This window comes from Arachis ipaensis, chromosome B05 (genome assembly GCF_000816755.2).
Source record: "Arachis ipaensis cultivar K30076 chromosome B05, Araip1.1, whole genome shotgun sequence".
Taxonomy (NCBI): domain Eukaryota; kingdom Viridiplantae; phylum Streptophyta; class Magnoliopsida; order Fabales; family Fabaceae; genus Arachis; species Arachis ipaensis.
Genome location: NC_029789.2, coordinates 30,093,859 through 30,110,264, shown reverse-complemented (window position 1 = coordinate 30,110,264; position 16,406 = coordinate 30,093,859). Strand labels below are relative to the sequence as shown.

The window sequence follows — 16,406 nt, the reverse complement described above, 5'->3', positions numbered from 1 at the left end:
AACAACCGCGAGTCGGCCTTATTCGCCTATATCTTTAACGGGAGTCTTGACCCCTGGTAATACTTCACGCCTCGATATTTAAACTAGCCTAGTGTGGATATATTAACGTGTTTACACTTTTTGCCTCATGTAGCAAGGAACTTCTTTGTTTCGGAGACAAGTCGGTAGCTAGAATTGATATACACAGCTTATTACTTGGAAATGATGTGGATGAGAAGGTATGGCACCTGTTTAACCTTTCTCAACGAGGAAAAAACATAAATATCTTATGAAGGTGTTAACCTCAAATTCCGTTATGTTGTTGTTGGTAACCAGATCATCTATATGGTTGCCCTGACATTGACCGGTGCTAAGATACTATCCACGTCCCCCTCGTACTGGTGCCTGCCTCTATCGGTCGCAGTAATTTAACTCTTTCTGATATTGGTCCTCGAAATGTATCAGTAATGCCATTAACGTTTGTTCTCAGTCGTCCCCACTCGAAAATGAAAACTGGCTTTATTCGTCAACGTTGTCGTTTAGGAGGATATTTTGAACGGGAAGCCGATAGAACTAATGCTCAATCAATACATAAAACAACAGATGAGGCCTTCCAAAATCTTCGAACTTGTCTGTTAACGGAGGAACTTATTTAATTGCATACTAACCATGTACAAGTGTCTTACATGACTAAAAAATAACTATTCATTTTTTACAGATATATATCCCCATGTTAGACACGTTGGGCCACTGGTTTCTGATGCTCGTGTCATTCAAAGATCAGACAATTTACAATCTTGATTCATTGCCTAATCAGTTCGACATGCCACACTGGGAAGACCATATCCGGAAAACGGAACCCCATAATTTCTAGCCTCATCAACACTTTGGCATAACATGCAACACAACGTGCATATCTGCGAACTGACTTATTTTGTCTCCTCCGTGTAGGCAAAGGTCTTATCCCACATGACGTAAGCAGTCTACAACAAGGAGTTAATGAATCCACCAAGCAACTTCGGAGAATTCCTAGTACGAAGCCCCGTCGGGATACTAAATTATGGACAGAGGTACGCAACCCAATAAAATATGCATGCATGTCATTTAAGCCTTTCATGAGTTCTCCTTAGTAATCACAGTAATAATCTATTCATCGGATCAACATGCAGCATAAACTTCGAAAACTGCGTCATAGGGTGGATCAACATGAGGGACAATTTCGACCTAATCATGGACGGGATTGTGAGTATGCGTAAATAAAAAAATGACATTACCACTATTACAGTATCCGGACATATTAAATGCAATTGTCATTCGTTTTACAGTTACAGGAGAACGAGATCAGAACAATAACTGTGGTGAATCTAACCAGTACACCATTTAACAAACTTAAAGAGCATCTGTTGAGCAAGGCAGAGGCATGGAGTAAGAAATCAAAGAAGCATACCTAAGTCCAGATGCTGATAATGGATGTATGGATTAAGGAACTTTGTCGCTATTGGCTTCCAAGTTATTATAATGCTTCCTTTTGTTATTCTTTATTTACATTGTGTGAATGGTTGGAGACTAGTCTTATTCGCAAATTAAAATTACATGTGGTTATGGCCTTTATCTTTAGGTGTCATGTACTCATGTCGCACTTTCCAATACTGATTATGTATATATATGATTACTAATTAAAATATTTTAAAAATTAATTTATTTAAGTATCAAGTAAATCCGTACTAACTAATAAATATAAATTTAAAAAATTCTTAATTAATAAAGTTATTTATCTTAATAAACACTAAAATTACCAAGAAATGTAGTTGCACCAGTTTAGGGTTTCTTCTTGACTTTTCGGTTTTTCTTCTTCTGTGATCGAAAACAATTAAGAAATATATGTTTCGAAAAAAAGCGAAAAGGAAAATCCAGAAGGATAAGATGCGAAGGTTTAGGCCGAAGGAACAAGATTCGAAAGGGCGCAATGGACTTATATAATGGCACACTTATTGCTACACTCCACATCCAGAGCAGTATATACATATTTCCTTCCAAGATGTTGTCCAACAAAAAGTGATAATGGAGCGTTTCTCAAAGACCCTCTACCTTCCCTACGACATTTGGGTTGCCATAACCATTAAAGTCGCGTCAAACTCCATTCAAGACCTGTGCAGTCTTAGAATGACATGTAACGCTGCGCGCGAGATAGCAGATGAAGATATTGTGCACACCAGTGTTTCTATACCAGCTCCGCATGCCATGAGGTGGTGGTTGTACCGCGACTCGGACGCAATAAGATTCTTTGACCGATGCATGGAGAGTGGCTACCGGGAGCTTCTGTTTCGGGAGGCGCTACGGGAGCTCTACATGCGACGTAACCACATCGTTGGGTTGGAAATGCTGCAGAATGCCGCAAGCAAGGTCCATGAAGCTGCCAAGTACGCACTGTCAATGATGTTTCTCCTTCTAGAGACGTCAAGGAGGCAAAAAAGAATGGGATCGAACTATTTCACGCGCTTGATGCAGCTAGTTTACTCACCGTGTGTGAAGCAAGGTGCTTTGGGGTTCTGACAATTTTATCGCCATCTGAAGTCCAAATGCCTAAAATAGAAGAACAACATTTGGTGTGTGACTCGACGAGTTTCTCAACCCGGGGCCACATGGGTCTTTTGTATGACTATCGCCGAAGGGCAGCAGAGTGGAACTCCATCCACGGTTTTAGAGGTGTTGCTCATATCCCTTACATTCACTCTCGTGCTGACTACGAGTTGATTTATTTGTCAACCTCCCTTGAGTTGGGTTCGTATATCAGTTTAATGTTTTATTGTTTAGAGTTTAGGGTTTAGGGATTAAATCAATTAATATAAATAGCAATTTTCTGTGGCAAAAGTACACTTGCCGTTTTTCTCTTTTGTGTATGATGAATGTTTTGTGGTTTATTGTATAATGAATGCTATGTTTTTAATGGTATTTTCTTTTTTTTGGTTTGTCATATAATTTCTTCAGGTCTAAAATAGTTGACAGCGATTTATATCATCTAACGTATTTCACGTATATAAATCTGAAAATAACCAAATCCCAACTATAAAAACAAAAAACAACCAAACTACCTTTTGTTTAAATCCATAATAGTTAAAAAGACAAAAAAATATAATAGTAAAAAAGAAAAAATTTAAATCAAACAATCACAATTTTTTTACATTTGGTCTAAATAATGAAATGTCCCTTTTTGTAAATTAATCATTCAATTTTTTTTATTTAATTACAGAATTGACATTCTATAAAATTTATGGTAGAAATTTTTTCAACGAAAGTAATCATTGTATGTTAGCCTAAACATAAAATAATAAAATTCAATAAATGATATCAATTTTAGAAAAACTATTAAACACTAAAAAAATATTTTATATTTGAGAAGTTAACTTAGCTTTACAATACCCGGTTATTATGGCATTTTTGGTTGCTGTCATAATTAACTTTGTGTTTGGTGGCGGTTCTAGTGATTATGGCGGTTTTGTACCGCCGTTTTTACACGTATATAAAACAAATGAATTGCAACCCTAACCTCATTAAACGAAACACACGGCGCTCTCGATCTCCCTTCTCTCTCCTTCGTCTCCTCCGTGCTCCTACAATGCCGTTCTTCCCTCTCGGGCTTCTCCTTTCTCCGCCGGTTACGATTTCTCTAGGTACATCTCCCTCTCTGCCAGTGACTGATTTGTTTCTCTGCAGCTCCCTCTCAAGTTCTCTAGGTACCTCTCCCTCTCCGCCAGTTACTGATTTCTTCGTTTTTGCTCGGGTTATGGTTTCAAAATTATTTTTGTTGCTGATTTTTGTGGTTTTTGTTTCTGTGCAGCTCCACGATCTGGTCGACACTGCTTGCAAAGCCGGCGAGGTTGTTTTCGCAACCTTACCCCCTCCTCTCTCTCTCTCTCTCTTTCTCTCTCTCCCCCAATGTCTTTAGTAGCTTATGCTTTATGTGATTTGCAATTGAGGTAGTGCCAATGTCTTCTCAGATCTAGTGCCAATTTTGATTCGGAAGAAACTTTTAGGGTTCGAAAGAAATTTTTGAAAGTGTCGAGGAGCAATTTGATTGAGAAAGCTGTTGTTCAGGTGAGTGGTTACTTTCTATTGCAAAATGGCTCGCAAACTTTTCTTTGATAAATTGGTAACTATCACTTGCTGTGCATGAAATTCATTTTTGCATGTTTCAGGAAATCTAACTGCATCGGACTTCTTTCTTAGTTTAATATTGTAATATTTGTGTTTGGATTAACTTTAGTTCTTTCTAAACTATTTATTAAAAATGCATAATAAAGTGTAATTAAGATATGAAAAAGGAGTTTTGATTAGTGGTTTTAATTTTTCCCTGCTCAATTTAACGAGTGATTGAGTTCACTAAGAAATTAGTTGCTGTATTTTAGTTATTGATCCGAAGCTAAAATACGAGTGCGAGGAGGTAAGCATATACAGTGGTACCACAAATATTACTGCCTTTCTTAGCAATTAAGTTATGGTCTATGGTTGATCCTTATTTATTGCTTAGTTATCCCAATTTCTTATATTATATATGATATTTCTAGGCATTGAATGAGGGTGACTTGTTAATGAATTTGGGAAAACTGAAGGAAGCATTGCCCTACTATGACAAGGTCATAGATAACTTACCGTTCCAGGTAACTATTTTAATTTAAACCACATTTCTGTATTTTGTGGGCAAAAAATTGCACATGAATGTTTTAAGATTAGAAAAGCTGTAGATAACTTACCCTTCCTAATATCCAGTTTATGAACTTTCAACTGTAGTGACATATACCCTAGTAGGGAAACTAGGGAAAAAATATTTGGATGAATATAAACATGATGAGGTTAATCATGTTTGTGCAGAGTGAGCTCCATGGTTTAGCTGCTTTGCAGTGGTCAATTTGTCAAGACTCTCTTAATAGGTATGTTTAGAAACTCTGAAATATGTAAATATTTGAATGCTGAGAATTGATTGTTAGGAATAATATCCTTGTCACTGTAGTGCACTGTACTAAAACTCAAGCTTCTTTTAATATAAGACCTTGCTATCTCTTCAAAAATAATTGCATGATTTTCTTGGCATTCCCAGCATAGTCTTAAGAAAATATTTAGATTCTAAATCAAGTGTATGTGTGTGCACTACAACTGAATTAGAAAGTGAAGGTGCTTTTCATTATTGCAGTGTCTGTTTAGTGATTTTAGATTTCCAAACACATCTTGATGTATTGATAGGTCTGTTTAGTGATTCTAAATACCAATTACCTTTATTTTTTTTCCCTTCTCTAGAAAATGTGGTTTTGCTGTGGTGCATGATATTTGAATAAGGTATTTTATATGGAATCTACTTTATTTTTCATTTTTCTTGTTTAGATAACATAGCTGGACTTAAAAACCAAAATCTTTTAAAAAGTAAAAATTCTTACACAGTAGTATAAAACTCACATGCATAAAAATAATAAAGAATATCACACATCTTTGCACAATATAAAAGAAAAAAAAATTGAGCCTGCTACAATGTATATATCTAATTTTTTTATTTAAATTTTCATTTAACCGATGTTACTTTGACGTATATTATTAGCATCTGATTTTATGATAAGAACCCGAAAAGCAAAACTATCTTTTTATTCTTTACAAACATTAATATAAATGACAGAGTCATAATTGAGTATAAGAAAATACTGAGACCAAGTATATTTACATTTGTATTATTTCTGGCTATATATGTTTTTTCATTCTACACTTTTGGTTGGTACCAAATTTTTCTAGCATATCTGGGGTCAGTTGGGGGAAAATTGGATGCACCACCCTCATTAAATACTATAATTGGATTATATCTCTGATCTTTTTTCCCTTTCCTTGTTCTTATTCTTCAACAATAAACACTGCCCGAATTTGTGATGCAATGAAATAACAACTTCATAGTTTCAAAGCCATGCCACTTGGTCAGAGATTGAAAGGAACATCCCAACCCTTCCCTGCTTCCCAATTCTTATAAATGCAAGACTATGATACTTTCTTGTTTGAGTTCAATTTACAAGTTACATGTTTATTTGTTCCATTAATATTATTTATTTGACATCATCAGATTTTTTGTTTTTGCTATATATAACCCATTTATTTAATTAGCAAAACTTGGAAAAAGTCAAGACTCAAGACTACCTCTTCCCACCCATAACTTAAAAGTGCTTTAATATGCTTTCATTTTCCTTATAATTAGCTTCATAGCTTGTGTTCTTATTAATTTTATTTTTTAAAAATATTATGTACATATTAAAAATTAGTCATTAAATTAATTATAACTTATTTATATATAAATAATTTAATCTATTTTCCATTCCTTTCTTCTCCCACACTTCTAATCTATTTTCATGTGAAACAGGTTTTAGATTTTCTTCAATTCTTGTCGCAAGCTACTTTACTTTAAAAGCTTCAAGTTTTAATATTTGCTGGGAAAGAGAAAAGAAGAAAAATTATCATTTGAAAGAGGTAATTATAATTTTCTTATATTTTCTTTTAGAATACTATTTAAGTAAGTTTCTAATATCGTTTTTAACCATGATATATATGCTTTATTGAATAAACTTCCAAAATTGTGCTGAGACATTTTAATATATGGATCTAATACATGATATATATCTCAATCTCCTTTTGTCTTTGCTTTCATAGTAAGGAAATCCTATAGCTATTTATGGATTAATTGCTGAAATTCTTTTATAATTGCTGAAATTCTTTTATAATCGTTCCTCAGTTCATAGTTATATACACGTGAATATGGTTCATAAAATCTTTGCAGCAGTGATATTACTGTTGACTTTTCACTCTCATAAAATCTGGTTCATAGTCCTTGTTTCATTTCAGTCTCAGGTCATCAACATCAAACATATCCTTGCACTTAGATTTGATTAACATGATGTAATTCTCTCATGATTCATTAATGATTTTTTTTAACTGTTTGTTGTAATTTTAATTATTTTCAGTTGAGCAATGTATGTCTAATTTAATTTCTTGTTCAGTGTTCAACATTGAATGAAGAAAAAATATTTGAAGTTCAGGACAGCTTATCACTGTTTCCTTTAGGCTGGATACATGTAAGCTCCATTCTCTTGACTGTCATTTATTCATTCTTAGCTCTGATGGTGGGTTGAACCATCAATGTTTTTCCCAATAATAGATAGTTAGATACAACTGAAGATAGTATAAGCTGCTTTTCTGTTCTTTTTTCTTTTTCCAAAAAAATCACAACTTGCAACGTACAGTCAGCAAAGGCATGTAAGGTTTTAAATTTACCTACCTGAATGGTTGTATATTTTTTTTTCTTTATAGATTAGGTTGAGAAGTGAGTGAAGTAAGGAAGCTTGCTAATGATAATGTCGTAACTGGAACTTCTTTTAGATGGATATATCCATTGTTCTTGGATGCTATTTGCATTGTCAATAGGTTCTTATATATTTATTAGTTATTTATCAAAGACCTTACAACAAAACAATGGTCCCTTTAACCTCATATAACACCATTTTATTTCTTATTGATATGATCAATGACATTTACAACAAAACAATGCTATACAACTACTTGAGAAGGAAAAGTTTACAAAGCCACTATTACAGCCACAAAATTATCATTTGAAAGAGGTAATTATAATTTTTTTATAATTTCTTTTAGAATACTATTTAAGTATTTGTTTGATATCTAATTTGCACATACAAAACAACTTAGCTTAAATTGTCTAAGGAACTATAGTTGACAGAAACTGGTACTGGTTTCTTGGTGCACGAAATTGTGATCTCCAGGCTCGAACAAATCCTGGTAATGGCTCCAAAGCTTGGTGCTCTAATCTTAATTCATAATTGTCACAACTTCGATACAACTAACCAGCAAGTGCACTGGGTCGTCCAAGTAATACCTTACGTGAGTAAGGGTCGAATCCCACGGAGATTGTTGGTATGAAGCAAGCTATGGTCACCTTGTAAATCTCAGTCAGGCAGATATAAAGTGATAATGGTGTTTTCGAATATTATATAATAAAATAGAGATAGAGATACTTATGTAATTCATTGGTAGGAATTTCAGATAAGCGAATGGAGATGCTTTTCGTTCCTCTGAACCTCTGCTTTCCTGCTATCTTCATCCAATCAGTCTTACTCCTTTCCATGGCTGGCTGTATGCAAGGGCATCACCGTTGTCAGTGGCTACATCCCCTCCTCTCAGTGAATAATATGCTCACGCACCTGCCATTTCGAGTTCTGTAGCTCCAGAAAATCCACTTTGAGTGCAGGGAGGTCAGAATCCAACAGCATCAGCAGTCCTTCTTCAACCTCTGAATCTGATTTTTGCTCAAGTCCCTTAATTTCAGCCAGAAAATACCTGAAATCACAGAAAAACACACAAACTCATCGTAAAGTCCAGAAATGTGAATTTAACATAAAATCTATTAAAAACATCCCTAAAAGTAACTAGATTCTACTAAAAATATACTAAAAACAATGCCAAAAAGCGTATAAATTATCCGCTCATCATTTCTCCCCGTGAAAAGTAAGCATAATGGATTGTTTTACAAATGTAACCTTACTTTATGTATTAGAGATTTAGAGCATCAATTAAAGACTGAATTTCTGAATGATTGGACTGGCCTTGTATTTTAAATGTTTTCAAGTGGTTAGTTGGCTCTATAATTTTAAATTGGTTTCATTATTGTATCAATGCTATGTAATTAGACATGATAAATGTATATCAATATATGCCATTTCCTTGCATTTCTTGTGCTCATAAGAGTTATATTTTTGTTGTAGGGATTGGATCAGGAGAGTGAGATTCCATCACCAAAAGAGTTAGGAAGTAGGTCTTCTGGAGCAAGCAATAAGGAAGCATGACCTTACTTGATATGTTAAGACGTATATTAAGAATTATATGTTAAGACGTATTATTGAAAAATGTTACTTTGATGCTTTGTTTTTGGATTATGACATTTCAATTATGACTTGGATTATGACTTTTGGATCATGTATGAATTAAAAATCATCTAATGATGTTTGATTTATGATTATGCCTTTTGGTTATTACGAGATTTTTAAGTGAGTTTCAAAAATATCACTTTAAATTGGTAGTTTCAATCTTATTTTAAAAAGCATAAAATTGTCATCATAATTAGGTACAAACGGCGGTTAGAAACACCCATTTTAAATGAAAACGATGCCATTATACGCTGGTAGAAACGGCGGTTAAAAACTGCCATTTTAAACACAAAAGATGCCATTATAACCTGGTAAAAACGGCGGTTAGAAACTGCCATTTTAAACACAAAAGATGCCATTATAACCTGGTAAAAATGGCGGTTATAATGGTTAAAACGGCGGTTAAAAACTGCCATTTTAAACAGAAATGATGCCACAACATCCTGAAAAAAACGGCGGTTATAGCCACCATTTTAAACAATTCAGAAACCGCCATTTTATACAGAAATAATGGTGGTTACAAACCGCCATTTTAACCCTCAGAGAACCGCCGTATTATCCTCAAGTAATTGTGGCGGTTTTCTGAAAATCGCCGTAATAACCAGAATGGCGCTCAGAATAATGGCGTTTCTTGGGGGCGCCATTTTCGGTAACAATGGTGGTTCTAACCGCCGTAATTCCCCAAAATAACCGCCGTTTTAACCCTGTTTTTTTGTAGTGTCCCCTTTCATTTCCCCTGCCAGACATTCATCATCAGAACTTGTACAGTCTCAGGATCTCATGTACCGCTGCGCACAATGCAGGGGAGGAGGATATTGTGTACCATCGCGCCTCGATTCTATATACACAGCAAATTTGGTGGAGCTCGTATCGTCGAGACCGGTAAACAAAAAACTTCTTACAGCAATGCACGCAGAGCGGACACCTGGACATTCTATTTCGGGAAGATGTGAAAGAACTCTTCATTCGATAACGTCGTCATGCGGGGATGAAAATGCGGCACACTACTGCAGCCCACGGCCATGTGGCAACCCAATATGCACTTTCAATGATGCTGATGCTTCGTAACGACAACGACGAGGCAAAGAAAAAGGGAATCGAGACATTTCCTGCACTTGAGGCATCCGATGCACTAACAATCTACAAAGTGGGGTTCCAAGAGGTTATTAAACATTCGTGGACAACTCAACGTCGTGTGCCTATACTAAATGGGGAAAATCAAGTCTGTGTTTTGCATACATGCCCAAGCCGTCGCAACATGGGTGCTATTTACCACTATCAATGCCATGGAAGAGAGTGGCACGTAAACGACGGTGATGGAGGTGCTTGTCACGTTCCGCACATACATTGTCGCGCCGACTATGAGTTGATACTGTTTGTCAACCTCTTCTACTAGGATTAGGTTTAGCTTTCCTTATATTATGCAAGATATCTCTTATTTTTCTAATATATGTATTCTGTAATTATATATATTGTCAGAAAAGTTTTATGCCAGTTGATTATTTCTCTCTTTTTTATATGTTGTTTAATAGTCGAATGAAATGAATTACTAAAATTTTAATATATTTAATATCAACCGAAGTGGCAAGCTATTCAAATTCATTGTATAATAATAAATCCCACAAACTTTGACCACTGGGAGAATTTGAAGAAGTTGACCAAGGTCATGCATGGAATATTTGATATTTTTCTTCGTCCGAACACTGATGAGTAAGCCATGCATGCAATGTTTACTACTTTTTTTCCCCTTGAACACTGCTAAGTAAACACAAATTATGGTACAGTATTTCTGTATGTATAAAATATGTTATATCTTTTTTAAACATACATAAAATACGTATTTCGAAGTTGGCATAATTTTGGTTTGAAAAGACATTTTGTGCATCGCAGATTAGGGTTGTTAATATATCGATAGTAAACATACAGTTGATATTTGTTGATACCAACATTTTCTTTTTCCGAAAAAATTGTAATTCATCTGTTTTCTCATTTCATATTCAATACTCATTTATAAAATAAATTTTCATTCTGAATGCTTAAATTATCCCTTTTCATCACTTCCTATTACCATTCCAAGTTATCAATTTTATCTAAAATTACTGTCACATCCTAAATTATTACACAATTCCAAGCAAAAAAGGATATCAAAAGGTTAATTAAACACTCTTTTGTCTATTCAACCATCACAACAGTAATATAAAAATTGTTGTCAAATACCACTCCACAGGAACGCATCCCACATGAAGGCATAATTAGGCTTAGGTTTTAGGATATGTATTTATTGCTTGCACTCTGCTATCCATTGTAGTCGATATACTTTGAATAGAGAGATTTTCAATCCTGGCATAAGGGTTTATTTATAAATCTATTAATTCATATATGTCCATTATATTAATTAGTTCAATAGTCAGTTTACGACTGGTTACCAATATAAACTAAGTTATAAAAGATCTTTTCGATTGACGATGAACAACCATGCATTTTAATCATGTCAATTTACCAGATCAAACTGATATTTTTTCACATACAAAATTAGATACACAATCAAAACGTCGTCTACATGTTAAGGAAGGATAATGATTCTTAACAAAACAGCATACATAGCTAGCTATTGAATTGGCAGATAACATAAACATAAATTTCCAACAACATATTCGGAGGCAGATTACTGAGAGTGGTAAACAGCCACGTTCATGAAAATGTAACCATTTCCAAGAAGACCCTGACCTTGTAATCATCCAGCTAGTGCACACACGAGATAACAGACACATCCTGCACATCACCCATGGATCCATAAAGGGTTATGCTAGGTAACCATAAGGCTATGCTGACTTCTCTTCTTTCCTCTCTTCTTCCTCTTACTCTTACATTCCTGTCTCCCCTTCCGATCACCATCAGCCTGTAGAACATATCTGCCCACCTCATTACACACAATCTCCTCATCCTGGAAAAGCTTCTCCAATTGAATACCCAAAATCTTCTTATGTGCCCATGGCAAATCCTCATACTTCTTTATAATGAAATTAGAAATTTCTTCTTCAGTGGACCCTTTATTCTCATTTAGCTCCGATAATTCCCTATCTATCATCTAACAAAAGCACATAGTGGCGCAAAATTAAAATTTAAAGAAGAATCGCATACGCACTATGATCATTTCAATTCCAAAGAAAATAAGACACTCAATAATCAAAATAAAAAAAGATTAAAAATTTGGAGAAAAGTAAGGGAAAGGAGCTACCAATACATAAGGAGGGTGCGTCGGGGTGTGGAAAGAAGGAAACATCTTCTTGAGACGCTGCTGAATAAGGGAGGAAACATGGCGTGTTTCGAGGGAGAGGGAGAGGTTGGATTTGGCAAGCTAAGACAAGAGAGAGAGTCTTTGAGGTTAGCAATGATGCGGTTTCTTCTAGAATTTTCGTCATCGTTGGGAAGAGGTTGAGGAGGAGAATCAGGTTTCTCTTTTTCGTCCATGATTGGTGCCAACCGCCAAGGGACTTTGATTATTTGTGTGTGTAAAGTGCCACAGAAGTGGCAAGCAGGGGCGAATAGAGGCCGAAAAGCGAAGAGAGGAGACGAACTACCAAATAACCGGAGGCGACGGTGAGGAGTGACTGAGTGGAGGGGTGGAGGCTGGTGTTGGCATTGTGATGAGTGAGTGTAGTAGTGAACTCCTTAGAGAGTGAGATTGAGACTGAGTGACGAGGGTTCAGGGTTGTCAAGGTGTTTCTTGCAATGGCTTGTCAAGGTTGCTTTTTCTTCCCTGGGTATTAATTCATTTAATTTGATGACATTAAAAAACAGCAAGAAATAATCAAAAAATGTATCAACAAAAATTCAAAAATTTAAAAACAGCAACAAATAATCACCCTAAAAAACAGTAAACTCCCTAAAAATTTTTACCGCATAAATAATTTTTTTAATATAGGAGCAAATACACATCACAACAAAGATATATATATACTTTTTTTAAAACACAAAATTAAAGGGGGCAAATGAATAGGTAGGTCTGTGCCTGTTCATACCTGTACTAATTAGATATAACAATAAAAAATAATTAAAACCAGAAAACTAAACGAACAAATGAAAAAAAAGGACCCTAATAGGTTAAATCACAAATTCGAAATAAATAAAAAGAGAAAAACTTTTACTGAGTAAGGATTGGGTACCATTTCTCCATAATTTATTTTACAGCAGCTTAGGTATCATTGTCTAACTTGCATTTTGTAGTACATTTTAATTTTTTGAATATTATTTATTTATATATTTTGTTAATTAAATACAGATTTATAACTTTTTTTGGTAAGTAGTCATCACCTTTAACATTGTTCATTTTTACATATACATACATGATATTAAATTATTATTTTAGAGTATTCGCACTAAAAATTAAGAAAAAGGATAACAAAAAGAAATGCTTGCTAAAGAAGTCACGAGACACAATCGATGTGACACCTTCCGATACGGCGCCGAGTGCCTATAAAGATACCATAAACAACAACCCTTGCCAGAAATAATTGGTCCATTGTGTATTTGCCTTCCTATACCAATTTTCCCTTTCATTTTCCCTACTAGACATTCATCATCAGGACTTGTACAGTCTCAGGATGTCGTGTACCGCTGTGCACAATGCAGAGGAGGAGAATATTGTGTACCAACGCGCCTCGATTCCATAAACTTCGCAAATTTGGTGGAGCTCGTATCGTCGAGACCGGTAGGCAAAAAACTTCTTAAAATAATGCACGCATAGCGGACACCTGGACATTCTATTTTGGGAAGATGTGAAAGAACTCTTCATTCGACAGCGTCGTCATGCGGGGATGAAAATGCGGCACACTATTGTAGCCCACGGCCATGTGGCCACCCAATACGCACTTTCAAAGATGCTGATGCTTCATAACAACAATGACGAGGCAAAGAAAAAGGGAATTGAAACATTTTGTGCACTTGAGGCATCCGATGCACTAACAATCTGCAAAGTGGGGTTTCGAGAGGTTATTAAACATTCGTGGGCAACTCAACATTGTGTGCCTATACTAAATGGAGAAAATCAAGTCTGTGTTTCGCATACGTGCCCAAGCCGTCACAACATGGGTGCTATTTACCACTATCAACACCATGGAAAAGAGTGGCACGTAAACGACGGTGATGGAAGTGCTTGTCACGTTCCGCGCATACATTGTCACGCTGACTATGAGTTGATACTGTTTGTCAACCTCTTCTACTAGGATTAGGTTCAACTTTCCTTTTATTATGCAAGATAACTCTTATTTTTCTAATATATGTATTCTGTAATTATATATATTGTCAAAAAAGTTTTATGCCAGTTGATTATTTCTCTCTTTCTTATATGTTCTTCAATAGTCGAATGAAATGAATTACTAAAATTTCAATATATATAATTTCAACCGAAGTGGCAAGCTATTCAAATTCATTGTATAATAATAAATCCCCACAAACTTTGACCACTGGTAGAATTTGAAAAAGTTGACCAAGATCATGCATGGAATATTTGATATTTTTCTTCGTCCGAACACTGATGAGTAAGCCATGCATGCAATGTTTACTACTTTTTTTCCACTTGAACACTCCTAAGTAAACACATATTATGGTACAGTATTTCTGTTTGTATAAACTATGTTATATCTTTTTTAAACATACATAAAAAACGTATTTCGAGGTTGGCATAATTTTGGTTTGAAAAGACATTTTGTGCATCTCAGTTTAAGGTTGATCATATATCGTTAGTAAACATACAGTTGATATTTGTTGGTACCAACATTTTCTTTTTCCGAAAAAATTGTAATTCATGAATTTTCTCATTTCATATTCAATACTCATTTATAAAATAAATTTTCATTCCGAATGCTTAAATTATCCCTTTTCATCACTTCCTATTACCTATCCAAGTTACCAATTCTATCTAAAATTACTGTCACATCCTAAATTATAACACAACCCCAACCAAAAAAGGATATCAAAAGGTTAATTAAATACTCTTTTATCTATTCAACCATCACATCAATAATATAAAAATTGTTGTCAAATCCCACTCCACAGGAACGCATCCCACATGAAGGCATAATTAGGCCTAGGTTCTAGGATATGTATTTATTGCTTGCACTATGCTATCCATCATAGTCGATATACTTTGAATAGAGAGATTTTCAATCCTGGCATAAGTGTTTATTTATAAATCTATTAATTCATATATGTCCATTATATTAATTAGTTCAATAGTCAGTTTACGGCTGGTTTCTAATATAAGCTAAGTTATAAAAGATTTTTTTCGATTGACGATGAACAACCATGCATTTTAATCATGTCAATTTACCAGATCAAACTGATATTTTTTCACATACAAATGTAGATACACAATCAAAACATTTTCCACATGTTAAGGATAATCATTCATAACAAAACAGCATACATTGCTAGTTATTGAATTGTCAGATAACATAAACATAAATTCCCAACAACATATTCGGGGGCAGGTTATTGAGAGTGGTAAACAGCCACGTTCATGAAAATGTAAACATTTCCAAGAAGACCCTGACCTTGTAATCTTACATGTAGTGCACACATGAGATAATGGACACATCCTGCACATCACCCATGGAACCATAAAGGGTTAAGCTAGGTAACCATAGGGCTATTCTTTCTTCTCTTCTTCCTCTTACTTTTACATTCTTGTCTCCCCTTCCGATCACCATCAGCCTGTAGAACATATCAGCCACCCTCATTACACACAATCTCCTCATCCTGGCAAAGCTTCTACAATTGAATACCCAAAATCTTCTTATGTACCCATGGCATATTCTCATACTCCTTTACAATGAAATTAGAAATTTCTTCTTCAGTGGACCCTTTATTCTCATTTAGCTCCGATATTGCCATATGTATCATCTAAAAAAAGCACATAAGGGGTGCAAAATTAACATCGAAAGAAGAACGGCATATGCATTATGATCATTTCAATTCCAAAGAAAATAAGACAATTAATAAGCAAAATAAAAAAATATTGAAAATTTGGAGAAAAGTAAGGGAAAGGAGCTACCAATGCATACAGAGGGTGCGTGGGGGTGTGGAAAGAAGGAAACATCTTGAGACACTGCTGAATGAGGGAGAAAACATGGTGTGTTTCGAGGGAGAGGGAGGGGTTGGATTTGGCAAGCTAAGACAAGAGAGAGTCTTTGAGGTTAGCAATGATGCGATTTCTTCTAGAATGTTCGTCATCGTTGGGAAGAGGTTGAGGAGGAGAATGATGTTTTTCTTCTTCATCCATGATTTGTGCCAACCGTCAAGGGACTTTGATTATTTGTGTGTGTAAAGTGCCACAGAAGTGGCAAGTAGGGGCGAATAGAGGCCGAGGAACGAACAGAAGCGGCGAACTACCGAATGACCGGAGGCGACGGTGAAGAGTGACTGAGTTGAGGGGTGGAGGCTGGTGTTGGCGTTGTGATGAGTGAG

The 16,406-nt window shown here is 35.2% G+C and overlaps 1 protein-coding gene and 1 long non-coding RNA gene across 2 annotated transcripts; both read left to right on the top strand.

Moving 5' to 3' along the window:
- Positions 2,041 to 2,532, top strand: LOC110271973. The gene has a single exon (XM_021123712.1). The coding sequence runs from the start codon at positions 2,041 to 2,043 to the stop codon at positions 2,530 to 2,532; it is 492 nt and encodes a 163-aa protein (XP_020979371.1).
- LOC107641807 lies at positions 6,548 to 9,031 on the top strand. The gene is made up of 2 exons (XR_001620439.2): positions 6,548 to 7,076; positions 8,778 to 9,031. It is a non-coding gene; the product is annotated as an uncharacterized LOC107641807 (long non-coding RNA).

Bases quoted from the DNA above. Each gene is read 5' to 3' on its own strand.
- LOC110271973 (XM_021123712.1), top strand. From the start codon at position 2,041: ATGGAGCGTTTCTCAAAGACCCTCTACCTTCCCTACGACATTTGGGTT.